The sequence below is a fragment of the Heloderma suspectum genome, chromosome 4 (assembly GCF_057233095.1).
Source record: "Heloderma suspectum isolate Gila_16-S chromosome 4, 16-S_ref, whole genome shotgun sequence".
Classification (NCBI taxonomy): Eukaryota; Metazoa; Chordata; class Lepidosauria; order Squamata; family Helodermatidae; genus Heloderma; species Heloderma suspectum.
In genome coordinates, this window is record NC_139461.1 from 240,623,198 (window position 1) to 240,639,374 (window position 16,177).

The 16,177-nt window shown below is 45.7% G+C and overlaps 1 protein-coding gene across 4 annotated transcripts in view; it reads right to left on the minus strand.

Moving 5' to 3' along the window:
* Positions 1 to 16,177, minus strand: part of KIF21B (kinesin family member 21B) — a 106,497-nt gene that overhangs the window by 31,657 nt on the left and 58,663 nt on the right. For 3 of the 4 annotated variants that reach the window (XM_084852901.1, XM_084852899.1, XM_084852902.1), the window contains exons 13-25: positions 13,129 to 13,243; positions 12,536 to 12,727; positions 11,403 to 11,602; positions 10,648 to 10,755; positions 7,633 to 7,701; positions 6,642 to 6,871; positions 6,018 to 6,165; positions 5,715 to 5,909; positions 4,850 to 4,951; positions 4,196 to 4,361; positions 3,616 to 3,676; positions 3,037 to 3,094; positions 1,071 to 1,276 (exon numbers count right to left, since the gene is read on the minus strand). In XM_084852901.1, the coding sequence (XP_084709027.1) occupies positions 1,071 to 1,276; positions 3,037 to 3,094; positions 3,616 to 3,676; positions 4,196 to 4,361; positions 4,850 to 4,951; positions 5,715 to 5,909; positions 6,018 to 6,165; positions 6,642 to 6,871; positions 7,633 to 7,701; positions 10,648 to 10,755; positions 11,403 to 11,602; positions 12,536 to 12,727; positions 13,129 to 13,243 (1,850 nt within the window). The remainder of the gene's footprint in view (positions 1 to 1,070; positions 1,277 to 3,036; positions 3,095 to 3,615; positions 3,677 to 4,195; positions 4,362 to 4,849; positions 4,952 to 5,714; positions 5,910 to 6,017; positions 6,166 to 6,641; positions 6,872 to 7,632; positions 7,702 to 10,647; positions 10,756 to 11,402; positions 11,603 to 12,535; positions 12,728 to 13,128; positions 13,244 to 16,177) is intronic. The other variant, XM_084852900.1, reaches the window with a different exon arrangement.

Here is a 16,177-nt window from a genome sequence, read left to right on the forward strand (position 1 = left end):
TGACACAGTCCCTGGAAAGCTGTATCAAGCAAATTTGTTAAAGGTTTGAAGTGGCTTTCATTCTGGAGTCTGGGAGGGCTATTTCAATTCTCACCACTCTTGATGTCCACAGGAGCAGCCATATTAGCTGTTCCTGTCTTGTTCTTGCGAGTTTGTGGCTGATGGGGACTATTATATATCATCTGGATTTCTGAATTCATGACAGCACCTTATGGGGGGAAATGTTATTGCCTTCCCAGTACCTAAGGATGGACAAATCTGTCTATTTCCAGTTTGTGTTAATTTTGCATATATTCAATCACAAGCCTGTTCTGCATCAGCCTGTTAATTTTTTTTAAAATGCACGAAATTTAGCATTTATTTTTGTATGCAATGTCCCCTTACGTATGCATTTTGTAAGAAAATTAGTTTCCCCTAATAGACTTATTTCTGTAAGCAGCTTCCCCTAATATATGCCTTTTTCTATGCAATTTTTGAGCTGAGAACAGTATCGTAAAATTCGGAGAAGTGCAGAATCCAATGTATAACTGTGTTCCAATCTGCATATTTGCCCAGGAAGTACAAACTAGGTCACTTTGCTTAAATATGTGGATCGAACTAAATTCTTCACCATCCCTAAGTACTCCTTGTAAACCAACAGCACTTGAAGCTGTGAGCTGAGTGAGGCCTGTGAGAAAACGTGTGTGTGTGTGTGGGGGGGAGGATTTCACAAGAATTATGGGCTATGCAGAGGTTTGAAGCAGAAGTCCCCCCTTCCAATGTTGTTGCTACTCCTCGTGTAAGGCTTTGCCAGCAAAGGAGGCAGCTACCTTTGGCCCCAGAACAACACAGGACTCTCTGCTTCCTCCTTGCCTCCTACCTCTTTGATTCACCAGCTCTCCACCCTAAAGCAGAGAAGAGATTCTGCTTGTCAGGAGGAGGACTTGAATACTGCCTACAAGATGGAGGACTAAATGCATTTAGATAATTCAGAAGTACTGGACCGGACCTTCTATGTCAGTAGCCACAACCACCACAGTTTTCCCAACAGGATCTATACACAGGCCAATGCCTACACTATCATAGCTTACAATGTACTCCCTCGGATGGGCAGGCTGATGGTGCGAGAGACCTTCTCCTTGTAGTAAGGATCACGGATGGAGAAGCCAATGCCATCCTCTTTGATTTCCATGAGGGATGCCAACGACTTGGTGATGTTCTTAGTGGAGATGTCCAAGGTGGGCCCCAGGCACTCTGCAGACACAGCCTTCATCTGGCCAGACAGCTTGGGCTCCCCCTAAAGCAAAGCCCCAGAAGACACACGTTAAAATGGAGCATGGCAATATGGGAGCTATTCCCTGAATGCCACTGCAGGTAGCAGCCAAATCCAGTCAGGAGAAAACTAGAACCAGAATGCTAGCATTTCTCAGTCACTTTTCCTTCAGAAACCCCTTGGACTGTGCATTAAGCAGCTTTGCAGGACTTTGCCACTTAGTTCTGAATTTAATATGGACTATAAAAGAAGGCACTTCACATCATTGAGCGGCAACTGCTGTGCCATGCGGAAGTGCCCCAATGAAGTGGTTATGCCCCCCATGCTACTAGGGTTATTTAATTGAGAGGCTGCCCTGGGTGGGGTGGGGAAGTTTTCTCTTGATAAAAGGCTTATTCATCTTAGTGATGGCTGCAAGACACACACACACACACACACACACACACACACGCGTGCGCGTCAGGGCCTTGTTTTCAGTTCATTGCTGAATAACTGGAGCAGGACCAAAGTTCAGGCACTCACCTCTGTGTGTATTGCAACACGTGCTAGTTAGCCAAATGTTGTACAAAGATGTTAATTTGGGCTCAAGCAGGAACTAGAGAGGAAGCCAAAGTGATACATACTAGTGCAACTCCCCACTAGTCAAAAAACCAGGGACTAAGAATGCAGTGAGGTTTATGTGGCTCTGATGGGCACTAAAACTCTGGAAGAAACTTCTGGCCTGAGCCACAAAATGAAAGGGACAGAGTCATATAAATGAGTAGGGATGAGTAAGCGCAACATGGTGTCAGGAATGAATCTCAGCGTGTGGAGAGGTCTGGCAGCTCAGATTCAGATGGGGAATAGCCAGAACAGGGGGAGGCACCCTCCCTAGTGAGCTCAGATATGGCAAGGCTTTCTTCCCAAGACCTTGACACAGAGATGGCTCAGCCTGAATGCCCCCCCCCCACTTTCCTCCACCACGAGAACACGGGTTTCAGAGCAGGAGGAGAGCGAGGGGCATGACTGGAGGGACACGAGGGTCTGTTGCAGAACGAGGTGAGCAAAGTTAGAGGTGGAGCTCAGTTGCTCCACCAGCTTGGCCACTCGCGAAAGCCAATGTAGGAGGGAGCCACTGTAAGGGAGGGACATCCCTGTGAAGCTAGTCTGGCCAAGAAGTTCTTGCCCAGACTGCTGGCAACTTATCTAACTGACACTTCAGCTCCTCTATTGATATTCGTAGATGTTTAGATTAGCTATTTCATTGCCGTGAGAGTTTCTTAGAATGTGCATTTGTAAAGAAGTGAGTCATTAACTAATGAAGTAGTGAGCCTGAAGCCTTGTTTCCTGGAGTGTGTTGATTGCGAAGGGGGAGGACGAAGGAACGTGACACATGGCAACACATGGTGGAAATAAGTCTCTGTTATTGTCCTTTCTTGCTAAGCCAGCTCCCCCATTAACTCAATGTATATTACACCAGGTTCTGACCTGCTTCAAATATGGCTAACTATAAAACTGACCTCATGGGACACTTACATGAGAGGCGTGCAAGAACAGCAGGAAAAATCCAGAGTGGGATGCTGTGAGAAATTACTGTTAAATACACCCCCTGAGGCTCATGCAGATCTAAAAACCCTCTTTCCTGGCTGTAGCCTGGCTCTTTGTGAAGCTTTTGCCACACTGTGTCTCTCCCCATCTTTCTTTTTACATAAACTGCCCTGGGAATTTCTACTGGAGGGTGGTATAGAAACGTATTAAAGTACCAACAAAATGCCTACAAACACATTTGCAGCTTTCAAACTTACCCTGCACTTGAAGTCATCCTGACTAGCAGAGCCCTTCATGGAAAAAGACTGGGAAAAGCTGTAGGACACAAAAAGAGTTTTGGTACATGCAGTTTTCCAGTAAGAAGCACAGAGGGTCCAGCTAACACCCCCTAAGAGACTCCCTTCCTAGCAGAGCCTCAGGAGTCCACTTCAGTCCTGGGGGCTTCCAGAGAGGCCCTAGCACTAATAATTAAAAAGCACTGTATAGCTATTCTGTTTTTTTCTCCTTAATGGATTTTCCACAATAAGAAAAATGGAAGAAGCAATGGAAAAATACAGGAGGGTCACAAATGGACGACGATGATGTCCAGACCCTCACCCCACCCCCAACCCTGTAAAATTCTATCAATGAGGCAGGAGAATGGCATGATAAAAGCCTCATCTGGAAGCACCCCTGCACCTCATTTAGGGGTTCCTTGCTGCTTAAACTTACTTCAAGGATGTAATCCATGGCAAACAGGTGGAATTTCCACTTCATCCACCTTTAAAGGTTACCATGGGTTAGACAAAAATAGCTAATATGCACTTGTCCGTCACTCTCTCTGGAGGGGCACTCACCTCCCTTCTGAGGCCAAGCTGAATTCAGAGACTTCCTCGTCTGTGCTGGCATAACCATTCTCTGTGCAAAAGAAAACAACAAGCATCCAGATCATGTCCTCCAGCACTTAGGTGCTAAGCACACACTGTGGCCCTCCCCCTGGCAGAGCCAGCAGCACTGCGATTCTGTCAGTAGCCTGATCAGGCAACATGTCACCAAGACATCCTCAACACACACAAAAGAGGGTTTTTCCTATTTCTTCTGTGCCTGGCAGAGAGAGCTCACATCTCCAGTTTATAGCATCAGAAAAAGAGGTCCCCAGGAATAAGCACAGGGCAGAGCCACAAGTTGAAACCAGCCTTGCTGGTTGAAGCTGACAAAATCAGGGGTTGGTTCAGATGACCATGCTACCCATGTAGTGACTGCAATCACCACATGGTAGACTGGCTGTTTGCAGCTTTTGTCACATAGTGGCTTTCCCCATACTGGCCTTCTCCTCACATGGAGCTAGTAGCTCTCAGTGGAAGAAAAGCTGATAGGAGAGCAAACAGTCACTATATCAGGGGACTGTTAAGAGGACATCAAAATTCAAATTCCCACCTTGCTGCACATTGTGGATGAGTGCCTGGAGCTCAGGGTGGGATTCGGCCTTCTCCCGTAGGGCGTCCAGGATGTGATGATTCTGAGAGGAGCCAGTCACATCTGTCTGTCTCAGGCGTCCTTCCAGCAGCCGGATCTGAGCTTCCTTCTGGGCTACTTGCAGGCTCTATTTGCAGAGATTGGAAAATTAGGAACAAGTCTATCAGTGAAGGATTTCTAGCACTTGGGAAAGAGGAAGGGAGGAAGAGGGGTGGGTTCTGGACTCGGCCCTTCTCACCAGATCTGTGCTTAGCCGTGCATGAACACTGGCCCCAAAGACTGTGTTATTATTCCTGCCAATGGGACTCTGCATATAGAATAGAACGTTGCAGTCACACCATCAAACCCAAGCTTAGCCCATCTCAGAGGTTTACATTTCTTAGAAAAGCATATGGCTGGACACAGCACAGAATTTAGAAAGAGATGTGATCCAAATGCAGAGGTCTGAAATCCTTAAAAATATACTCCATTCTAAATTAAGAGTTCAATACCCTTGTCAACCAGAACAGCTGCCTGGCTAATTCTGGATATTTGAACAAGACCAAGCCTGCTGTTACAAATTAAGCTTTAGCTATCAGATCTCTGACCTGTACAAGGGACTCTGCTTTGACCTACCTTGTCTATGGATGCTTTAAGGAAATTGTCCAACAAAAGCCGTGCTTCAGCCAAGGAGCAGGAGCTGATCACCACAGAAGTGTCAGTAGAATCCAGCTCTTCCTAGCAAGAAGAAGAGATCCATGGGGCAGAAGCGGTAGAACGAGATGGTTGGGGAAAGGTTGCGTTTTGCTACCCCAAGATGTTTGTTGGACTGTCTCCATGTGCTGAAGAGGTAGCTCCACAGGCTAGTTAGCTCCCCAAGATATCCAGTAGATTTGTGCATGGAAGTAGTGGTCAGCCTCACACTATCCCCTCACCTGCTGAACCCAAATCATATGCACTGCAGTCTTTTTCTTTTTTAGAGGTCTACAGACCCGCAAGTTCACTTAGAGTATTGATACTTCGACATGGATGGCAAATTATCACAGCTCTGAATAAGACAGTCCCACAACGTCCCCAGAGGAAAGAGCAGAGTTCCAAGGCTCCCCCAACTCCGTATGTTATATTCCATGTCTCTGCCTTACATATCCCCCTTGTTCAAACAGGCTGAAATTGCCCACTGAAAGCTTAAATAGCTTGGGGAAATGAGGCAAGATTTCATTAAGATCAGAAAAGCTTAGATCAGCCTTCTCCAGCTTCTGGTGCCCTCCAGGTGTGCTGGACCACAATCCCCACAATTGCAGGAACAATGGGAACTGCAGTCCAGCACATCTGGAGGGCACCAGGTTGGAGAAGATTGGCTTAGATTATCCTGATCCACCTATTACCATCTGAGCATCTCGCCCAAGGGAGCCCCAGCCAGCCAGCCGCAGCTCACCTCTAGGCCCACATCCAGAAATGCCCTCCTCCCAAACCGCTTGCCTCACACACAGACAGGACACACCTTCGTCTCTTCAATTTGCATGATGGTGGCCTGGCAATCAGAGATGCTGTCATTGATGTAGTCAATGTTGGCTGCCAGCACTTCAATCTCTTCATTCAGCTCCTGCAGTCCCTTCAGCTCTTCAGGGTTCTCCGCCTGCAGCTTCTCCCTCTTCCCCAGAAGCATCTCCTGCATCAGCGACAGTTCCTCACGTTTCTGAAAGGGAGAACAGAAGGCAGATCTTTCTTTTCAGCCCATGCTCCGCAGCACCCCCAGCTGCCCCCAAACCTTCTGCTCCAGTGGGAGACAGCCGCCCTCCCTCGCCTTGATGAGCCGCTCCATATCCGATTCCAGATTGATGACGGTCATCCTCTGCATGACAATGTCAAAGACACGGCGCTCCAGCGACTGCCACTTCAGGCGGGCCGTCTTACTGAAGGTCTGGTTTGCCCCTTTCTTTGGGAACTTCTTCCTGCACATGTAATAGATCATGGAGTAAGAACTGAACAGCATGATGTTGCCATCACCCTAAAGCAGGAGTGGGCAACTTTGGGTGGTCTGGGGGCCAATTCCCCCTCCCCCCGACTGCCACTCCCCCCCTGCAAAAAAGAGAAAAAATAGGGGCGGCAGGGGGCAATGGAGGGCAGTGAGAGTGCACGGGGGGGGGGGCAGAGGGGGCCACATATGGGCGGCAAGCCATGTGTTGCCCACCCCTGCCCTAGAACCTGGGGGCTAGACATTCTGGGCCATGCCATCCTGAGCACTCCTTGTGCACAGAAATGGGGATGGGGCCCATTCTAAATGCTACTAAACAAAGGAAGGCACAGAGAAGCCAGTGTCCCAGAAGGCAAGACAGCCCCTGAAAAAATCTATATACATTGCTTTCAGGCACCCTTCCTAGGTTCGTCTGAACTATAAGCAAACTGCTAACTTGGTCCAATGTCTGACCTGATGTTTCGAGCCCCATTTGTGGAAGAAGGAGGATCTCCCAGAAAAGTGTTGATTTTCCGATTCCACTGGCGCACGATGCTGGAGACAGAACGAGAACCAGATTCTGGCTCTGAGGAGGTGGTGCTGGTGGAGACTTCAGCACCTGAGTCCAGCATGGCTTGCTTCTGGTTCATCCTCCCAGCAACCCGGTCAGACATGGGTTTGGCCAGACGGCGCAGAGCCGAGACCTAGATAGCAACAAAAAGTCATCCTGGAAACAGAAATATGGAGGTGGGACCAGACATCACGCAGTCTCAGGAAGGGATGCCATGTGCAAAAAGCTCCACAGTGCCAGCCCCCCAATCCACCAACTGCAGTCCTGGTCATCATTACCCAAGCCCAAAGCAGACCCACTGGAACATAAGGGCAAGGTCCCAGCAATAGAGTATCAAGGCAGAGGCAGCTGGCTTTGAGGAGAAACTCCTTTTTCAAGCAACTAGAAATTACCCAAGATTGGGTGAAGTTCCCAATAGATTTGGACACACATGGCTGAATGTCATGCAAAATGCCGAAGTTACCAACAAACAAGCTGAAATACTCTATACAGGCAAGGACTCAACTTGGCAACCAGACACTAACCAAGGTATGATGCAGTAGGTATTATTCTCAGCTTGTTGGTAAAGAACAACAGAGTTGCTTTGAACAAACAGGAGCTGGGGAAACTTTGGTATTACATTTGCATGCTAAAGAGAGACAGAAATTATGTTTCTGTCCCTTTGCACTTGTAGGGATCAAGTGATTCCTGAAGAGTGGGAGATAATTTCCTTGTTTGGTTCACTGATGTTTTCAGTCGGAGTGGCTATTTGAAACTGGTAAATCCAATCAGGCTCAAAGGAAGCTATATGCATTTCTGGGTTACACGGAGAAGTTTTCAGTGTGGAAAAGGAGACAGCATATTTGTGGAGATTAAGCACTTGCTTTCCTTGTGGGCAGTAAGGCTGCCACTCACCTCTTGGGTTTTCCTGCGCAGTACAATCTCCTGCTGCCGCTTTTGAGATTCTAGTGCTCGAATCTGAAACTACAGGCATGGTGGGAGAGAACACAGCTTAGGTGGGGAGGGACAGACAAAATCTTTACAAAAAACAATCTCAATGGGAGCAACATCAATCTGCTTTCACTGAATCTAAATGAAGGAAGCAGCCTTTTTTCCCATTGACATGCGCCTTAGAGGCCTCAAAAAATCAAAGTTCTCAACATCCCCAAGAAAGAGATTGAGTGGAACTGGCGACAACTTGTGGCCCTCCAGATTTTTGGCCTTCAATTCCCATCTTCCTTCACCATTGGCTGTGCTAGCTAGGGCTGATGGGAGTTATAGTCCAACACATCTGGAGGGCCATAAGTTGCCCAACCTGCAACTGAAGCATCCTTGATAGATGCTTGCCCACCTTTCTCCTGAAAAACTTCCCCCCAAAGAGACTTTCAACATCTCTGTAAGCAGCACATTTTGGTGCCAGACTGCTTTTACCATTAGCAACATGCCTATTAACAACATTTCCCTCAAGTTTTGACCTTAATCTACCTCCCTATAGTTTAAAACGATTACTTCTTGTTCTCCTTTCAGTGACCAGAGCGAACAACCATTGGCTTTCTTTTTTCCAATATGTTTATACGATCTTTATACGATCAGAATTCAATATCTTTATATTCCAATATGTTTAATAGTCAGTTTCAATATCAACCCATATCCTTCTCACACCACCTCTATATGCTGCCCCCTCCCCATAAGGGCCCACAATGGCGGATCCAGGAAACAACCTTGGCTCAGGATGTTACACTGACTGCTGTGATAGGCACCACTACAGGACACCAATTAGTGCCCTGGTAGTTTTGAAGCAGGATCATCCGGATCCTTTCTATTGCACTGGCCTGGAAGCTCTGGCTTGTGGGTAGGCTGAGGTGGTCCCTCATCAAGAGATAATAGACACATATACGGCCAGTGGAGGTTGTGAACCATAAGAGGGGCAGTAAACTCACGTACAAGTTGGAGGAACTCTGATCTCAGAGTCTCACTTTATATTCCTCCCAGTCTCTTGCTACTGATGCTTGTCCTTACAGCATCGCTGGGCATCTCTCCTTTCCCTTTAGCAACTCTTTTTCATGGCTGTCAGATTCTCCTTGTAAGTAAGGCAACCCCCCCAACAGATCCCCAGACAAGGCCTGAGGTCCACGCTATTTCCCCGCTTCTAGCAGGCCTAGCACCTCGCTAAGTAGTACTCCAGCCCCTTTTGTGCCATCAGCTGTATGTCAGGTCAGCCAGTGAGAATAGCTAGGCCAGAATGAACACCCATTTATGGGAGGGTGCTGTTGCGCTCATGCCCTGCTTGTGGGTTCCCACTGACAGCTGGTTGGCCACTGTGTGAACAGAATGCTGGACTAGGTGGACCCTTGGTCTGATCCAGTATGGCTCTTCTTATGTTCTTATGGAGTATTTACTGGACAGCCATATTGCTTTGGGTTTCTTTCCTGTTCCTTTTAAACATGTAAAAATGTGAATAAACATGTAAGTCACCCAGGCTTTAAGAATAGGGTGCCAAAGTAAAAAAAAAAAAAAAAAGCAGCACTTTAGGGTCCTCATCATTTGAACACCATAAAACGTTAATTCCATCTTATATATTATAATATTCAGGAGGCGCCACTGTGGCATGCTTTAGTTGCCAATTAAAGACCCATCTCTTCACCCAGGCCTTCCCTAAGTGAGGATGCTGCCCAGTTTGTTCATTATGGTGTTGTATTGGTTTTAATGTTTTTATCAATGTTTTATATAAATGTTTTAACAAGTATTATATATTCTAATTGTATTTAATGTATATTACAATCTATTTTAATGTATTTAAATTCCCTTGTAAACCACTTAGATATTTTAAAAAATATGGTAGGTGGTATATAAATCTATTAAATAAATAAATAAATATATCAACTCCATATTATAATATAAAATTATGCGCTACTTAATATTACTTATGTAAAAAAAATGAAGTCCATTTTATAAGTCGCCATATTAACTCCATTGGCCTAATCTTCTACTATGACCCCTTTCTTGAACTACCATGTACCGTCTTCAAAATAAGAATCTTGCGGCACCTTAAAGACTAACAAATTTATTCTGGCATATAGCCTGCTTCATCAGATGCATGGAGCATTACCAAGAATGTCAGGTTTATACATACAGTGATGGGGGGGAACAAATCGTAAACAGTGAGGTCAGAAGGAAATTAAATCCAGAAACTACTGACTGTGGCAATCACATTATTAACAGCGGTCATTCACAGTGTAGTTCTTGTTTATAACACAAACATCTTGGCAGTAGGTAAGCTAATTAACACATGCAGTATGATTTTAAAAAATCCTTCAGAATGGCATCACATTTCTACAGGGCTACTTATGGATGTAGATAGTACCATAGCCCATTTGAAAAAAACAACTTCGTGCATTCACTGAAGGAGGAGGAACTGGACAGCGCCAGCTAGACGTAACCCTCTGACATCCATGCACCCCCAGGGTATGACCCCAAATTCCACACATTTAGTTGAATGCATGAAGAGAACCCCTATGCACATACAGTTGTACCTGGACAGGGAGATGTGCTAATGACTGGGAACTCACGTGGAAGCCCCTACATGTGCAGAGTTGTACGCATCTACAGGCCCCTTTCTCATGTTCAAATGACCATGCCGATGTTCCAGGACATGGCCAGAGTAGCTTGTCAACACTGGAGGAATGGCTAGCCAATGCTGTCCTGATCCCCCCTCATAAGTTCAGTGGATGCGCAAAGTGATTTTGTGAAGAGGGCTCAAGTCAGGTAAGCATAAAATCAGAGTTTCTGTTTACATAATTACTCTGATCTCATTGGACTTCTCCTCTTCCTCTCTCTTTCCCCAATAATCCAAGGCTTTTGGTAAGCTCTACTAGGAAAAGGCCTTCTGAAGCTGAAAATGCGTGAGCTGAAAACACTCCCCTTGCTTACCTCCTGCCTACGCTGCTCCTTCTTCAGCTGGGCAATCTCGCGGTTCCTCTTGGTCTCCGCCAGTCTCCGCCTCTGCTGCTCTTCACGCATTTGTTTCATCAGTGCCACCTGTGGGTGAAACGGCACAGGTGGACTCAATGCCAGGCACAAGTGGCCGTGCCCTGACGGCTATGAAGTCTTTGTGAATTTCTAACTGGGAGATATAATTTGGTTTGAGTTAATGTGTGGTATGCTCATAGGGCACTGGGTTTGGATGGGGAAGACCCAAATTCAAATCCCTGCTAGGCTATGAAGCTAATTGAATAGCCAAGAGCAAGTTACTGGCTTTTGACCTAATCAATCCACATAGGGCTTTTTCAGGATAAAATAGGACAAGGTTCTCTCCTCAAGACCCTGGAAAAGGACAGGAAAGAGAGTTCATATTTTCCCATGTTACATTGTTCAGCAAATGTTCTCCATCACTGACAGCCTCTCTGCCTCTTGCTTGAGTCCAACACAGTTCATGAGAGAAGCTCACAAGCAGAACCACTTGAACTTATCCAAACAGTCACAACCTCTCAATCAAGCTGGGAAGGGGCCGCAGCTCAGTAGTAAAGCACCTGCTTTGCACGCAGAAGGTCCCAGGTTCAACCCCTGACATCTCCAGGTAGGGCTAGGAAACAATCCTGCCTGAAACCCTGGAGAGCTGCTGCCAGTCAGTGTCAACAGTATTGGGCTAGATGGCGCAATGGCAGCTTCCTTTATTCCTAAGTTACCTTGGCTTTCTTCATCTCTGCCACTTCTGCATGCAGCTTTTTCAACTCTCGCTCGTATCGAGACTGGTTCTTGAGGAGGCGAGCATGTTCCTTCTGGGCTGCCTGCAACTTCTGCAGGTCCCTGTTCATCTCCCTTAGACGTTTCTCATAGTCCGCTTTGATCTTGTTGGCCTTCTCTTCTGTGTAGCATTCCATGGAACCTTAAGGAAAGAGGAAATTAACAAAGAAAGCAATGCCAGTCCTTCAGCACAGAGAAACTACATTCTGTGCCAGCATCACTAATGTCAGAAGGCCAGTTTTTGACGTAAAACATGCAAGCAGGAAAATGAACGTAGAGGGGATATCTGGAAGAGGCATGACTCATTGCAGCCTTATTTAGAGACATATGAAAATCCACTAAGTGTGACTTCACCACCTCATTTCCCCATGGGAATGGTTATACAAAATATTTCTGGTATTTCTCCTACATAACTGGAAATCCCACACACTCCTGGAAGTATATGCCTGGATGGCTGAGAACAGGATCATAGGAGGAATATGTGGTACAGCCTTTATGGGATTGCACCACTTCAGAACGTAAGCTCGGGAATTGTATGACTGAATCTTCCTCCCACTGCCTATCAAAGGAGTAGCTAGAATGTCAGTGCAAAGAGTTTTAGGGTAGTCTTCTCCGTAACATAATCAGGGAACTATTACATGGAGAAAGCATTTAACAATGCAATCCCCAACCTGCATTCTGAAATGGTACATTCCTGGGAAGATTGTATAGTGTGCTTTTTCTGAACATGTAGCTCATCTCTCAGGCACAAGGGAGATAATGGTATATAGGAAAAGAAGAACAGCTACTTTTGAAGTGAACTGGGCCTCATACGCATGCTTGACACATGCAATTGGTAATGCTCCTGAATCTGATCTGCCAGTTGGCCATTCAATTGAACGATTAACATCTGACCATGGTGACACTGTGTTTGGGTGGAAGACACATTACCCCAAGTTCTAAGGCCCCAAACCAATCTCTCCACACCCAAATCACAGTCTTGGTTTGGAATCAAAATGCAAGTACCAGGCCAATACATGCCTCATACTTGTTCAACGAATCAAAATCCAGCTTTCCCCCAACAATATGCTCTTACTGAGATTCTGCAGGACCCTGTCCCTTTCTAGCTGGGTGTCACGGATCTTGTTTTGCAGTAGAATCAGCTTCTCCTCATATTGGTGCTTCAGGGTCTGTAGACGTCGTTGGCTGTTCTCGAGCTCATCTATTAGTTTCTGTTTGATCTCAATCTCACAGGTCAGGTCAGCCAGATCAGCCTGGAAATTTGCTGCTAGATAAATAAAAGGAAAAAAAGGAAAGACAAACATCACCGTCTTGAGGGTAGTGGGATCTCATTACTCATTAAAAGCCCCTTTTTAAGTCTGGAATGAGCAATATCCTTTATGGAACTGCCAGGAAGAGAAAAAGCCTAATGAGTAGGCAAGTTTCTTTTGCTGAAAGGAAGCTAGGAATGACTGCAATGGGAATTATAGATGAATAGCATGGAGAGCTATGCATTCAGCATTCCCAACTTCAAGGCCCTTGATGAAAGGCCCTTGACTCTATATCCATCCTGAAGCCTGTGTGCTGCTGAGCAATCACCTAGATCCCTGCAGAGGCTGCACCACCCTGCACTGTCTGACATGCACCCTGAAAGCATCAGCACCTCCAATGTCTGCTGCATAAGCTTACCCTTTTCTTCAACGTCTGAGTCAGAATCCACCAGGCTTTCTTCACTTCCTGAATCTTCTTCCTCTTCCTCCTCCTGGCCACCTTCTTCCTCACAGCCACTCTCATCCCGTTCCTCCTTAAAAAGAAGGGCACAGTGATAAGAAAGAGGAGGAGAAGTGATGCAGCTCATTCCAAGGTATTACAGGTCTACATCTTCCCAATTCCTGCGTGTATTTCATAACCTGCCCTCCATCTTCCTTGGTTCACTAGTTGCCTCCTATGGTAACAGGTGGTACTTGACTTGGTGAATTTTGCACCACTTAGAACAGCCTTCCCCAACCTGGTACCCTCCAGATGTGTTAGACATTATCCCCAACTGGCATGGTCAAAGGCCATGCTGGCTGGGGAATGATGGGAGCTGCATCTAACACATCTGAAAGGCTGTCTTAGGAACACAGGCAACACGGGGACATTTCTTCTTGCAGTTCATATTTCTCCAAATGATTCCAACCTTATGCTCTTCCAGCTGACAAATCATCAAAACACTAAAGCCCTATTCAGGCGTTCCATTTCTGGTTACTCACAACAGACAAGGAGAAGGAGCGCTCCAGCCCTGCCCCTCTCCATCATATTTGTCACCCTCTATTTGTGGAGGGCGACTATCGGAAGAGCAGAGCCTCCTGTATCCATGCAGGCTCTCCATGTGAGCCAGAACCTGATATTTCAGCATTCTGGGTTGCATGAAGAGCCCCCGTGGATATAGGAGGCTCTCCTCTTCAGACAGTCACCCTCCATGAGTTGAGGGTGACGCCAATGTATGAGGAGGGCGGTGGGCCTAGAGCCCTTGTTTTCCTCACATGTTGGGCAAAACCAGTTATGGAATGCCTGAATAGCGCTTAAGAGTTCAGATCTTACCAAAGCTGCTCTGACTTTCCAGCAATGCAGCACCCAGCTGGAAAGTCTGATTAGAAATCAAGCATGATGTTGGGAAACACAAGGGGAAGCGATCTAACCCACATCCCCAACAACTCCCATCTAGCCACAGCTGTATTTTCCCTGGCCATACATTCAACTAATCTCAATCCTTTGTCTTTCAACTCTGCTCTTCAAAGTAAGGACCTGGGAGCTGCTATCCCACTTCACAACATGGAGGCTTTCAACATCATTAGTCAAAGCATGCCCCAGCTGTATTTTAATTGTCTGAAATTCCTACAAGTCTCTTTTCAGTGACAAGAGCCATACTACACAGCGTGGAAAGCAATAAATTTTGCTGAGGGAAGACCTCTCTCTCTCTCTCTCTCTCTCACACACACACACACACACCCTCTTAATCTAACCAGATGTGTGCCAGCACTGTAGAGGCGGATGTCTCTGCCTTCCAAACAAAATCCTTGACAAGGTTTAGGGCACAATCCTATGGGTTGCACCCTTGTTAGACAGATGCCTCCATCTAATGAGGGCAGGAGGAGCAACTGAGGTGATTTTTGTCTTGCCATGCTCCCTTTTTTTCTTTACTTTTTCCTCTAGACAAGCCTCTGAGCCCATCTAGAGTAGTCATGCTGCTGGGCGAGCTGGAGACACTACAGGAAACATTGTATCCTGGCCTCTCCTCTCCACCCATTAGAACACCTTTCTGAGGTCCTCTGAGGCCACTTTTGTGACCTTGGAAAGCAGCTAGCTCAAGGGGGTGGGGTGGACGGGACCCCAATAATCCTACAGTCCCTGGGACACTCTCCTGGGACCACAGAATTGATCTCTTACAAAAGAGGTGAGCATTGCTTTACAATTGGAGAGAGCCTTATTGCTCTTTTCCACTTAAGAAAAACCCCTAATTTACAGGGCCGGAGAACTAAACAAACTCACATTCTATTCTGCCCTATAGTTCTAAGAATTTCAGGTAGCATAAAACACCATCACAAACAAATATGAAATCTTTTCAAATCTCTAAAATCAGTCTTAAAAAAAGAACAGCACCTAAGCAGTAAAAGCAACAATAAAACTCACAGATAAAAACACAACACACATAGCACCGTCTGATTATATGCTAAAAGCCTAGGCAAATATGCAATTTTTCTGAGCAGTTTGCATGTTACTTTGTTCCTAACCCATAGTTCCTCTTTTTAAATTTTATTATTCCCATACACATCTTTTTATGGACCCTCCTTGGAAGACAGCCCAGCCTCCATCATAGCTAAACAATACCTCACCCCAAGGGAAAAGACTCAGACCCAGGCAGTAACAAGTAATGCTCAAGTATGCAAAATATAATGCAACCCAGGGTAATATTCTGGGTGCTAGCAGCCCCACCTTAATAATAAAACCAAGAGGCCATTCCAAACTTGCATACATTAGCACTCACATATTAGTAGTGAACAGTGTTTTCCCCCAAGACAGGTAATTGGCAGCCCCATAAAAGGAGATCTCGATATTTGCACAGCTGTGAATGAGTGACAATGAACATCGTCTGACTTTCTAGCACAGCTTTTGTCACCATATTCCCAACATTTCAGCTTAACACCCCCTGCCAACCCCACCCCCCACCCCCAGTATCATTGTAGAAATAACGACTGTGCAGAAACGTTTGAAACCATGCCGATGTAATAAAGTCTCAGAAATCAGCTGGGAATCACACATTGCTAATTTCTTCTTTAATGCTACATTGATTTTCTCCAACAATAAAAAGCAAATTCTAAAAGAATTATACAAGTCTGATTAATTTGAGCTTGCCAATTTTAATCAGTTTATTTAAGTCAAATAGTTTTTGCATTTTGTAATGCATAATACCAGCATTTTATTTAATAACTTATGAGCACACAGACATTCACGTTTTGAGACAGAAAAACAAAACCTGGATCAACTGCATTGAACCAGCCTATTGTCAACCTTCTCTCCTCCACATGTCCAAATCAGTCTTAGATTAAACAGAAGCATGTAATTCTTGGAGGAGATGGCAGGAGATATTTTACTAAGTTTCAGGAGCTCTAGGAATTAGTTGACAATTTCTGAAGGCAGGAGTGTTTTGAAACAGAGGTTAAGAGAGCAATCCTATGGTCCTTGGAAGAGAATCCCA